The sequence below is a fragment of the Dasypus novemcinctus genome, chromosome 21 (genome assembly GCF_030445035.2).
Source record: "Dasypus novemcinctus isolate mDasNov1 chromosome 21, mDasNov1.1.hap2, whole genome shotgun sequence".
NCBI lineage: Eukaryota > Metazoa > Chordata > Mammalia > Cingulata > Dasypodidae > Dasypus > Dasypus novemcinctus.
The window spans coordinates 65,861,623-65,874,080 of NC_080693.1; the positions used below are offsets into that span (position 1 = coordinate 65,861,623).

Here is a 12,458-nt window from a genome sequence, read left to right on the forward strand (position 1 = left end):
CCCCGGTTGCCTTTTCCAATCCACAGGGGCCCCCAGGGTCCTCCCCAGTGGGGAGACGGGGCAGCCTCTGGGTCCAAGAACCCAGAGTGCCTCTCAGCCTCCCCTGGTTCAGTGGCCACGCGTCCCTGGCCGCTGCCTGCTGGCCTTTGGGCCTGGGTTTGTCTCCCCGCAGTGTTTGCCTTCCTGAAGTTTACCCTTCTGTGAAACTGGGGGGCACAGGGATCCCCAGGAGACTGGGGTAAATGACGGCCAGATGGCGTTCCCTGCCCTCACTTGGCACAGCAGTGTCTGCGTGTGCCCTGTCCCCATGGCACATCTTCACCCCCGTTTTTAAAAATGAAACAAAACTCTGTGCTCCCGGTTCTTCACCACCAAGAAGGTTGCGCTGCCGTGTCCAGCGCCGTCACGACTCGTTATGGCAGGAGGGAAGCCACAGCCGTGGGCCCCGCAGCTGCAGAGCCCTCCCCGTGCCGCCTGGGCCCCGCGCAGGCAGTGCCCACCGTCTCCCTGCTGCCCGAGGCCTCCCCGCTGAGCCCACGGGAGCAGCCCCATGGATGTGGTGGGTTGGGTAGGGCTGCGTTCACGAGGCGCCGCCGTTCAGGCTCTGAGGCCCCCACGCAGCCACGCACCGGATGGAGAAGATGCGGGAAGGAGGGACCGGAGCTCGCCTGTGGCAAGGAGGTCAAGGACGGGGCTCCCGGGAACATGGGAGGCATCTGCCCTGCATAAATGCCAGGTGGGCAGCACGTGTTCAGCCTACAGAAGGAAAGGTCCCTGGCACCCCTGCTCCACTGGCCGGTCCGGGGCTCCTGGAGCAATCACGGGCCACTGAGAGGTTTCTCCCCTGCCCCACCGCTGGGGCAGCCGGTGGCTCCCAGCCCTGACTGCTGCAGGAACTCAGACCTCCGCCCTCACCCTGGTTCCCAGTTATGCCTCAAAAATCCCTCCAGGGTGCTCCCCCGTGGCAGACCCACCACCGCCCTCGTTCTCCAGGGCGCCTGGCCTTGGAGCTGCTTGGACCCTCCCTTGAGCCCGACTCGCCTTTCCTGGCTCCTGTGCCATCACCTGCCCACTGACCCCAGTCACTCTGCTTCGCCATCTGGGGCCGTCTCACGTTTAGCACCTGCAAGTCTCCGTGTGCCCAAGGCAGACACGCAGGCCCAGCCATTGGCCGCCCCCTTGTATCAAGTCCCCGTGCCCAGCCTTTGCCTCGGCCCTGCCTCTGCCCCCTTCTGCTCTCACTGTCCCTGCTCCTCACCTCCAGTTTCTTGCTCATGTTTCTGGAATCTTCCCTGCCCCTACACCTTGGCTTCACCAGGACTCTGCCCAACAAACCTTCCTGTCCTCACAGCCTGAATCTGCTGCTTCCTCTCCGGGCTTTGGCCATGCCCCTCCTTGACTCCCCCACTCACCCCTGCTTTCACCTTGCTTTGCCCCCTGTCCCTCTGGGGGCATTTGTTCACTCCCTCTTTAACCAGTCCATCTGTCTGGAACTACTTCCTTCCTTATCTCCACCTGTTGCTCTCTTACCCTTCCCTCAAGCCCGAGTTGAAATGCCATCTCCTCTAAGAAGTCTTCCGGGATTTCCCTCCCACCTCTGAAAGCCCATGAGAGCCCTGACCACCTAAATGTGTCTGCCTCTCCCTTCCTAGACCACAGTGGGGGTGCAGCCCCCACCAGGCTGTGCAGGTGGCCCAAAGACAGTCACTGTAACTCAATGCTGTCGAGGTGTGTGGACGAACCCGCTGCGGGGCACGGGGAGCGGCCCTCCATCAGCCCAGAGTGCACCGGAAGCCAGCTTGGATGGTTTGGGCATCTTTGGCCCAGTTCCTGCAGCTCTAAGAGCAGCAGGACAGCACTGGATGGGAGGGAAATTTCCACAGAAGGCCCCTGCAGGTCTGGAGCCCACCCCTCCACGCCAGGGCTGCGGGGTCCTGGGCTGCCTGCCCCGGGCTGTGAGGGCAGATTAACACCTCGCCACCCCAGGAGATGGTTCTTCCGTGTCTACTAAAGGGTTAAAGGAGAAAGTGTGGCTTTCCTTGGGACAAAGTTTGAGAGAGGAGGCGTGGACAAGCGGCCAGGGGAGACATTACAAGCTCCCCTAAAATTCCATGAGAAATCTAGAAAGTTGAAATGAAGAAAATCTCAGCCAGGGCAACAAAGATCAGTTAATCTCCAGGAAAAATGAAAAAAAGAAAGAAAAAAGTGCATATGGGCTCCGTGGACGAGGCTTTTGAGAAGGCCTGTTGGAAGCTGCCCTGGTATGAATGCCCGTGGGGCCTGCTTTGAGATCTTCATGTCCCCGTGACCTCCTGTAGGGCCAGTATACAGCAAGTGCTCAAAAAATACTTAGCTACAAAAGGAACAAAGCTATGTGAGTCTGTGTGAGCTCAACTCCCTCACATAGATTATCTCATTGAACAAGGAAGAGCAGGAGACAGGGTTGTGTTTGTCAACCTGCAGAAACTTGAAACTGCAGCTGAGTAAAAATCTTTCACTGGGGAAAAACGTTAAACAGCTATTTTCTCCTTTGTACCTTTCTCTGTTTTCACAATTTGCAACAGTGAGCTCGTATTGCATTAAGCGTGTGAAACAAGAGTTTGAGGAACATGCTGGCCCCAGAGAACTAGTTGGGTCAACTAAAGGTAAAAGAGAAGGGGAGGGGAAGCAGAAGTGGATGTGGCTCAACTGATAGAGCATCCGCCTACCATATGGGAGGTCCAGGACTCAAACCCAGGGCCTCCTGACCCGTGTGATGAGCTGTCCCACACACAGTGCTGCCGCACAAGGAGTGCCCTGCCATGCAGGGATGCCCCCTGCATAGGGGTGCCCCACAGGCAAGGAGTGCGCCCCGTGAGGAGAGCCGCCCCCCAAAAAAAGTGCAGCCCACCCAGGAGTGGTGCCACATACACGGAGAGCTGACACAGCAAGATGACGCAACAAAAAGAGACACAGATTCCCGGTGCTACCTGATGAGAATGCAAGTGGACACAGAAGAACACACAGCGAATGGACACAGAGAGCAGACAACGGGGGAGGAGGGGAGGGGAGAGAAATAAATAAAAATAAATCTTTAAAAAATAAATACATAAATAAATAAATAAATAAGAGAAGTGGAGGAGGGGCTAGAGCTGGAGGCACCCAGAGGCAGTCTGCTTCTCAGAAGCCTGGGGCACAGCTTTCCATTCTGACCCAAAATTTGAAGAGCCCTGGGGCGGATGGCTGGGGGTGGGGCTGGGGGAGGTAGATGGATGTTCTTAAAAACCCTAGTGCTGCAGTATCATCTCAGACCTGTGAGAACCGCTGGGGTGGGCTCCCCAGGTAGCATTTCCAGTGTGAGACCAGTGCCCTGGACCCTCACCTGCTGGCCTCTGGCCTGAACCCCAACTTCAGGGGTCTCCCGTGCACCCTGGTGACTAATTTTCCCTGTTCCATCTTGTCCTCATTTGCAGATTCTGTTTGCCCTGGCTTTTTGGTCAGCTCAGACCCAACCAGGCCAGCCTCTGTGTCCTGCATCCCCCTCCCCAAGTTTGTCCCAGCCCTGTTTGGTTTTGGGGGTGGTGGTGGTGATTAGGGGAGGCAGACACAGAGCCAAAGAATCAACAGTTTAAAAACAGTAATAATTATAAACTATCTGGTGAGGGTGCACGTGATGTGAAATCCCATTCTTCTGTGTCTTTGGCACATCCTGAAAGAATGCTCAGAGCTTTCACAATTTAACTTTACTGAATCTTGAGCTGGTGAAGTGTCTTGTGTCACCTTCCTCTGGACTGGACCAAAGGCTCAGAGAGGCCACACCAAGGTCTCTGTGTGCTGTGGCCTCCCACAGAGCTGGTCATGTAGTGCGTGCTGTATAATCTAAAGTAAGGAAGAGCCCCACTTAAATGTCTAACAATAGGGAGGTAATCAGGTAAACTATGCTGATACCATAATACTATGAAATATTATGTAGTCCATTAAAAAGGATCCTTGAAAGGAGTCTTTAAGAATTATAAGTTATGTTATACCATTAAGTTAAAAGAATAAAATGTATAAATTAAGTAGGTCATCTCTATAAAAAGTATGCACGCAAGAAAGACTGAAAGAAAAGGACAAAATACTAATAGTGACTGCTTTCATAGATGGAATGACTCTTTTTTTTAATTTCCCTTTCTTCCCAGATTCTCGGGGCTTCTTTGCCTTTCTGTTGTTCTTTCTCACATGGCAAGGTCGAAACGGCAACTGTCTTTCTCTGTATGTTTCAGCTTCCAGTTCTCAGTTTATAGACGCTTCTGGCAAGGGGACAGGTTACCCTCAGTTATGTCTAATCTAGGACCCTACAGTGATCTAATCAAAATTAATCTAATCAAAAGTTCCCTTAACTGAATCTAATACAATCAAAGGATCCCACACCCATAGGAAGGGGTCAGTTTAAAGAACGTGATATTTTCTGGGATTCACAAAACTTCAAACTGTCACAGGAAATTAGCAGAGTAATAGCAGAAATTAAACAATATGGCAGGGGGTTTGCTTATTGCTAACTGTTCAGATTCTGTCTCAATAAACTATCTAGGCCATAGGGAAAAGTACCTGTCAGTATAGAAAAGCAGAAATTGCAAGAGTTTGTTCTCTTATATTTATTTATTTTTTATTTATTTCTCTCCTCTCCCCCCTCCCCCATTCTCTGCTCTCTGGGTCCATTCGCTGTGTGTTCTTCTGTGTCCGCTTGCATTCTCGTCAGCAGCACTGTGAACCTGTGTCTCTTTTTGGTGGATCATCTTGCTACATCAGCTCTCCATGTGTGCGGCGCCACTCCTGAGCAGGCTGCACTTGTTTTTTGTGCAGGGTGGCTCTCCTTGCACATATCAGCACCAGTCATGGGCCAGCTCCCCACATGGGTCAGGAGGCCCTGGGTTTGAACCCAGGACCTCCCATGTGGTAGGCAGATGCTCTATGAGTTGAGCCAAATCCGCTTCCCCAAGAGTTTGTTCTCTGACCACGGTGTAATAAACCAGAAAATAATTGTATAAGTACTACCATCATAGCCGCAATTATTTAGAAATTAAAACTTTTCCTATGTGACTGCTTGTTCAGGGAGGAAATAAAGACCACCGTTTGCCAGGCGCATTGGCCACGGTCCCGTGAATTGTATTGGAAGTGCCCCAAATTGTACTTAGAAGAGAATTCATAGTTGTAAAGACTTTTGTTATTAAAAAAGAAAGAAAGAAAAAAGAAGATTGCAGCATTTAAACTATGAGAAGACTCAAAGGAGCAATCTTGGCGGAAGGGAAGGTGGCAGAGGGAGAACGTGGCCAGGGAGGATACACGGTGGGGTGGGGGTGGGCAGCCTGCACCTTGGAGGACCACCCATCTATCAAGGCCACCCACCCTGTCAAGAGTTATCAACAAGTCAGAGAAGACAGAGCAGACCCTTGCCTGGGGCCATGAGTGGCCTTTGAAAGGGCAGCCCCTGTAGAGTGCTGGGTGAAAGAGAGAGGATGGTAAAACTGCCACCTGGAGATTTTTAGATCAAAAGTGAACTAAAGATGGAACTGGAGGCGGCTGAGGAGCCAGAGGAGAACACAGTGTTTAGACTCAGGCTTTGTGTGAGAGCTAACAACTGATAGAGGCAGGTCCCAGCAGAGGGGCGGGGAATGCTGTGACCCAGCTGCCTTGGCAAGGACAGGACACTGTCCTCCAGCTGCCAGAGCAGAAGAGGAAAGGGCGGTGGAGGGCATGGCAGGGAGAGACCCTCAGGCTCCCCTGTCAGCAGGAGGCAGAGCTGTACCCAAGGGCAGCTGCCGTTGACAGCACCCCTCTCCGTGGTTAGTGACTTCTTCTGAAATGCATATGGGCAGAAAGCAGGAAGCACAGGGGTCCCAATGGAAGCTGAAGGAGCGGGGAGTGCAGGTGCTACCCAGGGTGAGAGACAAGAGCTCTTGTGGGGCTGAGGCTGCATGGGCAGGAGAACTGGGGGATGGAGTGGGAGGGGGGGCGCGTGTGACTGTGGCCGTCAAGGGTGAGAAGGTGCAGGGTCAAGGCCAGGACGGGGTATGGGGGCCTGAGCAGGTGGAGCTAAAGCCGCCGCCCCTGATGATGTCCAGGAGGGAGCCGTTAACCAGGCCGACGGCTTGGATATGAGGAACCTGCCAAAGCTGGAGGGCTTGGAGAGCCTCGGGCTGCAATAATCCGGGTGGCCACAAGGTGGCGATGGACCCCTGTGGCTGTCTGCCCGTCTGGCCTTAGCTCTGCACGGTCTTGTCTCCCTAAACCCCCGTGCCCCGATCTGTGCGCCGGGTGCGTGCGCATGTGCCTCTTTCTCTCTGCTGTCTTCACCTGCCCCTCTTTCCCCCACCCTGATCTCTCTCTCCCCACTCACCTTGCCCATCTCTTACAGATCCATTTCTGTCTCTCTCCAACCCTCTTCATTGCCTCCCCTTCTCATTCACCTCTGAACATGACAGACAACTGAAGTCGTTTTTTAAACTTATTATATCTATTAGTAAAGTCCCAATGGTCACTTTAAAAAGCTCTCATGGAGAACATTTGTTTGGAGTCAACAGAGTTAGGTTTGAGATGGTTCGCCTCTCCGGGGCCAGGGCCGGGGACTCAGGTGGACTTGGGCTGTGTCAGACCCTGGCAGCGAGAAGAGGTCCAGGCTGGGACCCTCGCGGGGCAGCCCTGTGACTCTTGAGACCCTCTGGGCATCCCTCCCCGCACCTAGTATCTGTGTCTCTGAAAAACCTTGTGTAAGTGAAGTCATTCTAAAGGACCTTGGGATGTCACTATTTAAAGGAACAAGGACTCTTCCTTGGTATTTGGTCTCCTCTTTGGCCAGGTGACCTGATGGGAAGTAGGCAGGTTTTCCTGTGTAGCTCCCAGGCCGACGACCTCGGGCGTGAAGAGACAGGCTTGGCGTGGGTGCCCCGAGCCCACCTCTGCCAAATCCCCGCGGGAGCGTCCCCACGCCCGCGTCAGCACTGGTCCTCGTGGCCCCGGCGAGGCCCGGCCCCGCCCAGCAGGCACCAGGAGGAGCCGGGCCGGGCCGAGCCGGGGGCAGCCGGATGGAAGCTGGCCAGCCTGGAGGTTCTCGGGGGACGGGTGCTGGCCAGCCTGGAGGTTCTCGGGGGACGGGTGCTGGCCAGCCTGGAGGTTCTCGGGGGACGGGTGCTGGCCAGCCTGGAGGTTCTCGGGGGACGGGTGCTGGCCAGCCTGGAGGTTCTCGGGGGACGGGTGCTGGCCAGCCTGGAGGTTCTCGGGGGACGGGTGCTGGCCAGCCTGGAGGTTCTCGGGGTGGGGTGAGGGGCAAGGAGGGAGCCCGGGCGTCAGTCTCGCTCAAGACTGAGTGAGATTTGGGACTACTTCGAGTCCTCCAAGCCGGGGGGTAACCCAAAGTGAGCCTGCCCAGCCCCGCCCCAGGCCCAGCTTCTCCTCCAGGGTCAGGTGCTGACCACAGGAACTTCTCCCCTGACTGCAGATCCCCCCAGTCAAAATTCGGAGCCTCCAAAACTTTGTTTTCACCTCTCATGGGTATGTTCGCATCTGTTTCTTACCAAGAAATTACGTTTCAGGATTCTGGTTAGGTAATGCTAACCAGTACCCTGTAAATCTAAAATTCTGTAATGTGTGTTTATAGTAATACATGTCTGCTTTGTAAACATCCTTGTGTCTATTGCCAAATATCCCAAGAGTTTGTTGCCTTTTTGTGGAGTCAGAACAAGAAAATGCATACGGAAAATTTCTGTTTGTAGGCCTGTGTTGTTGCATAAGGTTCCTTGATAAACCCTCACTTGATTAATTTCTTGTACAGATTAGTACAGAAAACAAGGTTATCTTCCTTGAAAATCTGGTAAGTTTTCTTTGTCAGTTAAGTAGAGTTATATAACATCGTATTTCCCTTTTTGCCTTGGCTTCCAGGAAGTTCAGAGCTAAATATAATGATCAGTCTTGTAATTATCAGTCCAGGTGACCTGTTTCTTTTAACATTGTCTTTTCAATTCTGTTGTTTACTTTGTAAAAAATGTTAAACTTCTCTAATTCCTTTCTTAAAAACAGCAAATCTGCTTCTGGGAATTATCTGGTAGAAAGTTATGAATCAAAATTGATCTCCAAAACAGAGTTCATGTGGGACTCCTTAAAATCAGAGTGTCATGCATTGATTCAAAGATTGTGCAGTGGGTGATGGAGATGCCAGGAGCTTTAAAAGGCGTGTGAGAATGCTGTCTCTCTCCTCCTCTGAGCTCTAGACTAGGCCCAGGCCCTGTCTTTGTGTCTCCTTGCTGGCAGGAAAGAATGTCAGTGTTTGCTAAGAAGGAGTGTTCTTTGCATTTGGTTTATGAAGCAACAGCCTCGAGGATAGCTCAGGGGACACTTGGTTGTAACCTAGGTAGCTGGTGGGGCAGAAATGCCCGTGTGAGCTTCTTGTGTGGGCACCGGCGCTGAGGAGAGTCCCTGAACCTCTCTGAAATGGGAGGTGCGGTGGGGTAGGGGAAGCGGAGGAGAGAGGTGAAGTAGAATGCCGTAACTAGCCAGCCTCTAAGGGAGGAATAGCTTCTACATGTTAAAACCAGAGAAGAAATTACAAAGGAAAAATCTGAATGTATAAAAATGTAAATATTTGTGTGTTAGAAAAAACACACCAGTAAAAATGGGACAAAGGATCGATTTCAAAAATAATCTAAGAAATGCAGAATAAGTCAACCATGCAGTCCTGTTTATTTTGGCCAAATAAATAAACAACAACATTTAAAAAACACCCAGGGCTAACAGCGGTGTGAAAATGGCTTTCTAAACAGTGCTCACAAGGTCAATTAATGCAACCCTTTTAGAAAGCCATTTGGCCGGTTGTATCAAGAGTTTTTTAGAATGTGTCTCACTTTCACTTCAAAATTCTATTTTGGGGACTTGGTGCTATGAAAATAACCCATAATAAGGAGAATGCTCCTTTATATTATTACTTCCCACCCACCACCTGGGAGATGTCTCCCTCCCCTGTTTGCTCATTGTCTTTGCTTGTTTGTTTTTTTCTCATTGTCTGCTCATTGTTTGTTTTTCTTCTTTAGGAGGCACTGGGAACTGAACCCAGGACCTCCCATGTGTGCGGCAGGTGCCCAACTGCTTGAGCCACATCTGCTCCCTGTTTAAATTATTTTCAATGGATTCAACACAAATGCCTTACTAGCACAGGAATGGGATTCGCAATATGAAGATGATGAATCATTAAAAATATTTCTGATGTCTGTAAGAACATAGAAAATGCTTGGGATATGATGTCACTTATAAAGTAGGGTTCAAAATTGTATGTACACAATAATTATTACTATAAATATAAAGGCCTCAAGGAAATACAACAAAATGCATTAGGGTGGTAAGAAAAGTAGTGTAACCTCCTCTGTTTTCCCAAATCATAATGTTATGTCACTTTTCTAATGAAAAAAAAAAACCATAGTTTAAAAAATAATATATATATTTTAAGGAACATTAAAGAAAATGAAGAAGTGGGTTATATATGCTGCTTCCAGGCCTTTAGATACAGACCAGTAAAAGTAAGGAAAAAATGGGGTGGAGTTCAATACAAGATTACTATATTTTTATTTTGCTAGGTTAAGAATGTTTCAAAATAATAAATAATATCTACTATCCACATAATTTAATAAAGGGAAGATGAGTTTAACACCAAAAAGTAGGATGGACAAAACTTAGCTTCATGAGAACTTTGCATTGCGTCCTCATTTCCTCCTTTCGTGGAGGCCCCGTGAACTCCTCATGGGGCCAGCGCTGGCCTTTGGGCTGGAGATTGAGACCACAAGGCTGACACTGAGGTCTCAGGAACCAAACAGGCACAGCTGGTTCTCAACTGGTAGCCCACGTGGCAATGACTCATATCTGTGGTTAATAAAAACTAAGGCACAGAGCTCCTGAGGGAAGGGTGCCTTGCAAGGAAGATGTGATCGCTGATATAGCAGACCAAAGCTAGAGCTTTTTAGCCCTTCTTCTCTGAGCCACGGTTGACTGTTTATTTCATGGTGTTTAGGAAAACTGGGTAAAAGTCATTTCCCACCAAAATGTTGATATCTCTACACCTTCTCCCTGGTGCCTGGAGAAGGAAGAGCCTCCCAGAAATAGAAATAATTACCATCTGGGACAGGCACAAGTGTCTGGTGGTCCTTAAGGTACCAGAAGGGGGTGGGTGGGCGGTGGAAGAAGGACATAACGTGTCATCCATGGGACACAGTCCTTGTGGAGGGACATCTGTGTTTTCTTCTCCATAGGGCTGTTTTGTCCCATCCACAGAGTCAGTGGTTCTCAGGCCTGTGGCTGTGCATAGAATCACCTGAGGAGACACTCAACAAGTGCAGAGGCTAAAGCCAGACTCCCCGAGGTTCTAGGGCTCTGGGCTTTTTTTTTTTAATATCCACAGGTGATTCCAAAGCTGAACAGGCTTGAGAACAGCCACCTAAAGTCTTTGGTGAATGCTCTGATGGGTCTAACAGGGTCTGTGAATGAGGACCCAGGTGGGACTTTATTGTTTTTAGTGTAATTGAGCCCATTTTCCACTCCCTCCCAACCTTCTGCTCTCCAGGCTTCCTGAGGGAGCTCTGTAATGTGGTGCTTCTGTAGGTTGAAAATTGCCTCTTGGTGGGTGTGTTTTGTACAGCGGGGCCCACCTCCACTCATCCACAGTTCTGGGGTGCCTTCACGGGGCCGCCCTCCCTTCCCTGGCCATCCTGAAGCGCAGCGCCCCCGTGGCTCCCCAGAACGCACCTTGCCCAGCTGCCCTCCCCGCGGAGCGGGTGCGCAGAGCGGCGGGGGGTGTGGTGTGTCATTCATCCTTTTTTCTGGCTATCAAAGGTGCAGATAATTAATAAGAAGCTGGATCTTAGCAACGTCCAGTCCAAGTGTGGCTCAAAGGATAATATCAAACACGTGCCAGGAGGCGGCAGTGTGAGTACCTTCACACTTTCCATGCTCCATACTGTGGTTTTATTTTTTAAGAAGTGGCATGAGTGTGTACACTTGCGAGACATTGCATAGAATAAATCAGGCGCAGGGCCTATCTGTGCCCAAGTACATGGACCCCAGTCTCCCCAGGTCCCCACGCCTGTGGTGCACCTGGTCCCTGAAACCCCTCCCCCACGTTCTAGGCGGGAAGCCTCCGTATCCATGGTCTCCAGGCCCGGGTAGGCTGCGCGGGTAGAATAAGGGCGAGGAGCATTCCCTCTCGCCCTTGCCTGGGAGACGGGGGCCTCAGAGCGTGCTGCTCATGCTGGCCCCACGCACCCCACCCAGCATCTGGGAGCCCCGCAGCCCCTGCTTGAGGTTGGTAGAAGGTGGCGGCACCCGAGGCCAGGCTCTGTCACCTGCCCCCGGCCCCTGAGAGGTCCCGCTGTGGGCAGCTGGCCTGCTCCGACAAGTGGACACGAAGTTCTTACTACCCCACCTCCCGGCAAGAGAAGCCCAGCTCAGTTCTGAGTCCTGCAAGTGCAAGGGGTGAGTGGGTCCCTCAGCCTCTCGGCTCACCCTCCACCCTCGCAGCAGACACCCCGATGCCAAATTGCTGCGCAAACCCGCACCGAGAGGCCCTGCCCGCAGCCAGGAGTGACGGAGGGAGGCTGCTCTGGGCCCTGGGCCGGGGTCTCAGCCCTGCTCCCCACCTGCCCGCTGTCTGCCCAGCGCTGTCACGCTCCCCGGTTGGTGCGCACCGGCGAGAGCGCGGCCTCTGCTCCCGCTGTTCTCCCGCCCCCGGCGCGCCCAGCCTCCGCCCTCTGCCAGGGACAGGGCCAGGGCCAGGGCCAGGGGGCCCTGAGAGCAGGGTCCTGCTCCCGGCTGGAGGCCTCGGCTCCAGCGCATCCAGCGCGGAGGGTTTATTCTTGCAATGTGCCCAGCGGGCCTCCCGGCGGAGCGCGCTGCCCCGCGGCTGTGCATGGCCTCGGTTAACGCTTCCTCCCCAGTGTCCCCTCAGTCCCCGCCCTCCCGTCCACCCCCTTGTCTTCCGCCTGGAGAAGGTGTGGGGGCCTCCAGGTGCGGCTGCTCCTTCAGCATTGCCTCCTACCTCCCGGGCTCAGGCCGCAGGAGGAAGTTCTGGGACTTTCTGAGGAGGCTCCTGTCTGGTCTGCTGGCCGGAGGTGCTGGCGAGGCCAGGCGGGGGCTCCAGCTCCGGGGGGCGCAGGCGGGAGCGGGGAGGGCGAGGCCCCTCCCGGGGCCTGGGCACCTTTACTTGAAGCCTGGACTTCCTCGGGCTTCCCCGGGGCACCGCCGTCGCTGCTCTCCCCGCCTGTGACCTGGAGAAGAGACCCTGCGCCCTGTCCTTGGCCAGTGGCCATGGCTTGTTTATTGTCAGCCCCAGGCGGGCAGGGCCCCTGGCCCCCGCGTGGGCTCCGCCCCGGCCGCCGTCTGGGGTCTCCCTGCCCCTGGCTGGGCTCTGTCCCCTCCCCGTGCTGGGTCTCTGCAGGGCCTGAGCCCCGAGGCTCCCATGGGCT

General features: G+C 53.0%; 1 protein-coding gene across 7 annotated transcripts in view; it reads left to right on the forward strand.

Annotated features, from left to right (window-relative positions):
* The window catches only part of MAPT (microtubule associated protein tau), a 114,842-nt gene that overhangs the window by 89,898 nt on the left and 12,486 nt on the right, over window positions 1-12,458 (forward strand). For all 7 annotated transcript variants that reach the window (XM_058284453.1, XM_058284457.1, XM_058284441.2 and 4 more), the window contains one exon: window positions 10,831-10,923. In XM_058284453.1, the coding sequence (XP_058140436.1) occupies window positions 10,831-10,923 (93 nt within the window). The remainder of the gene's footprint in view (window positions 1-10,830; window positions 10,924-12,458) is intronic.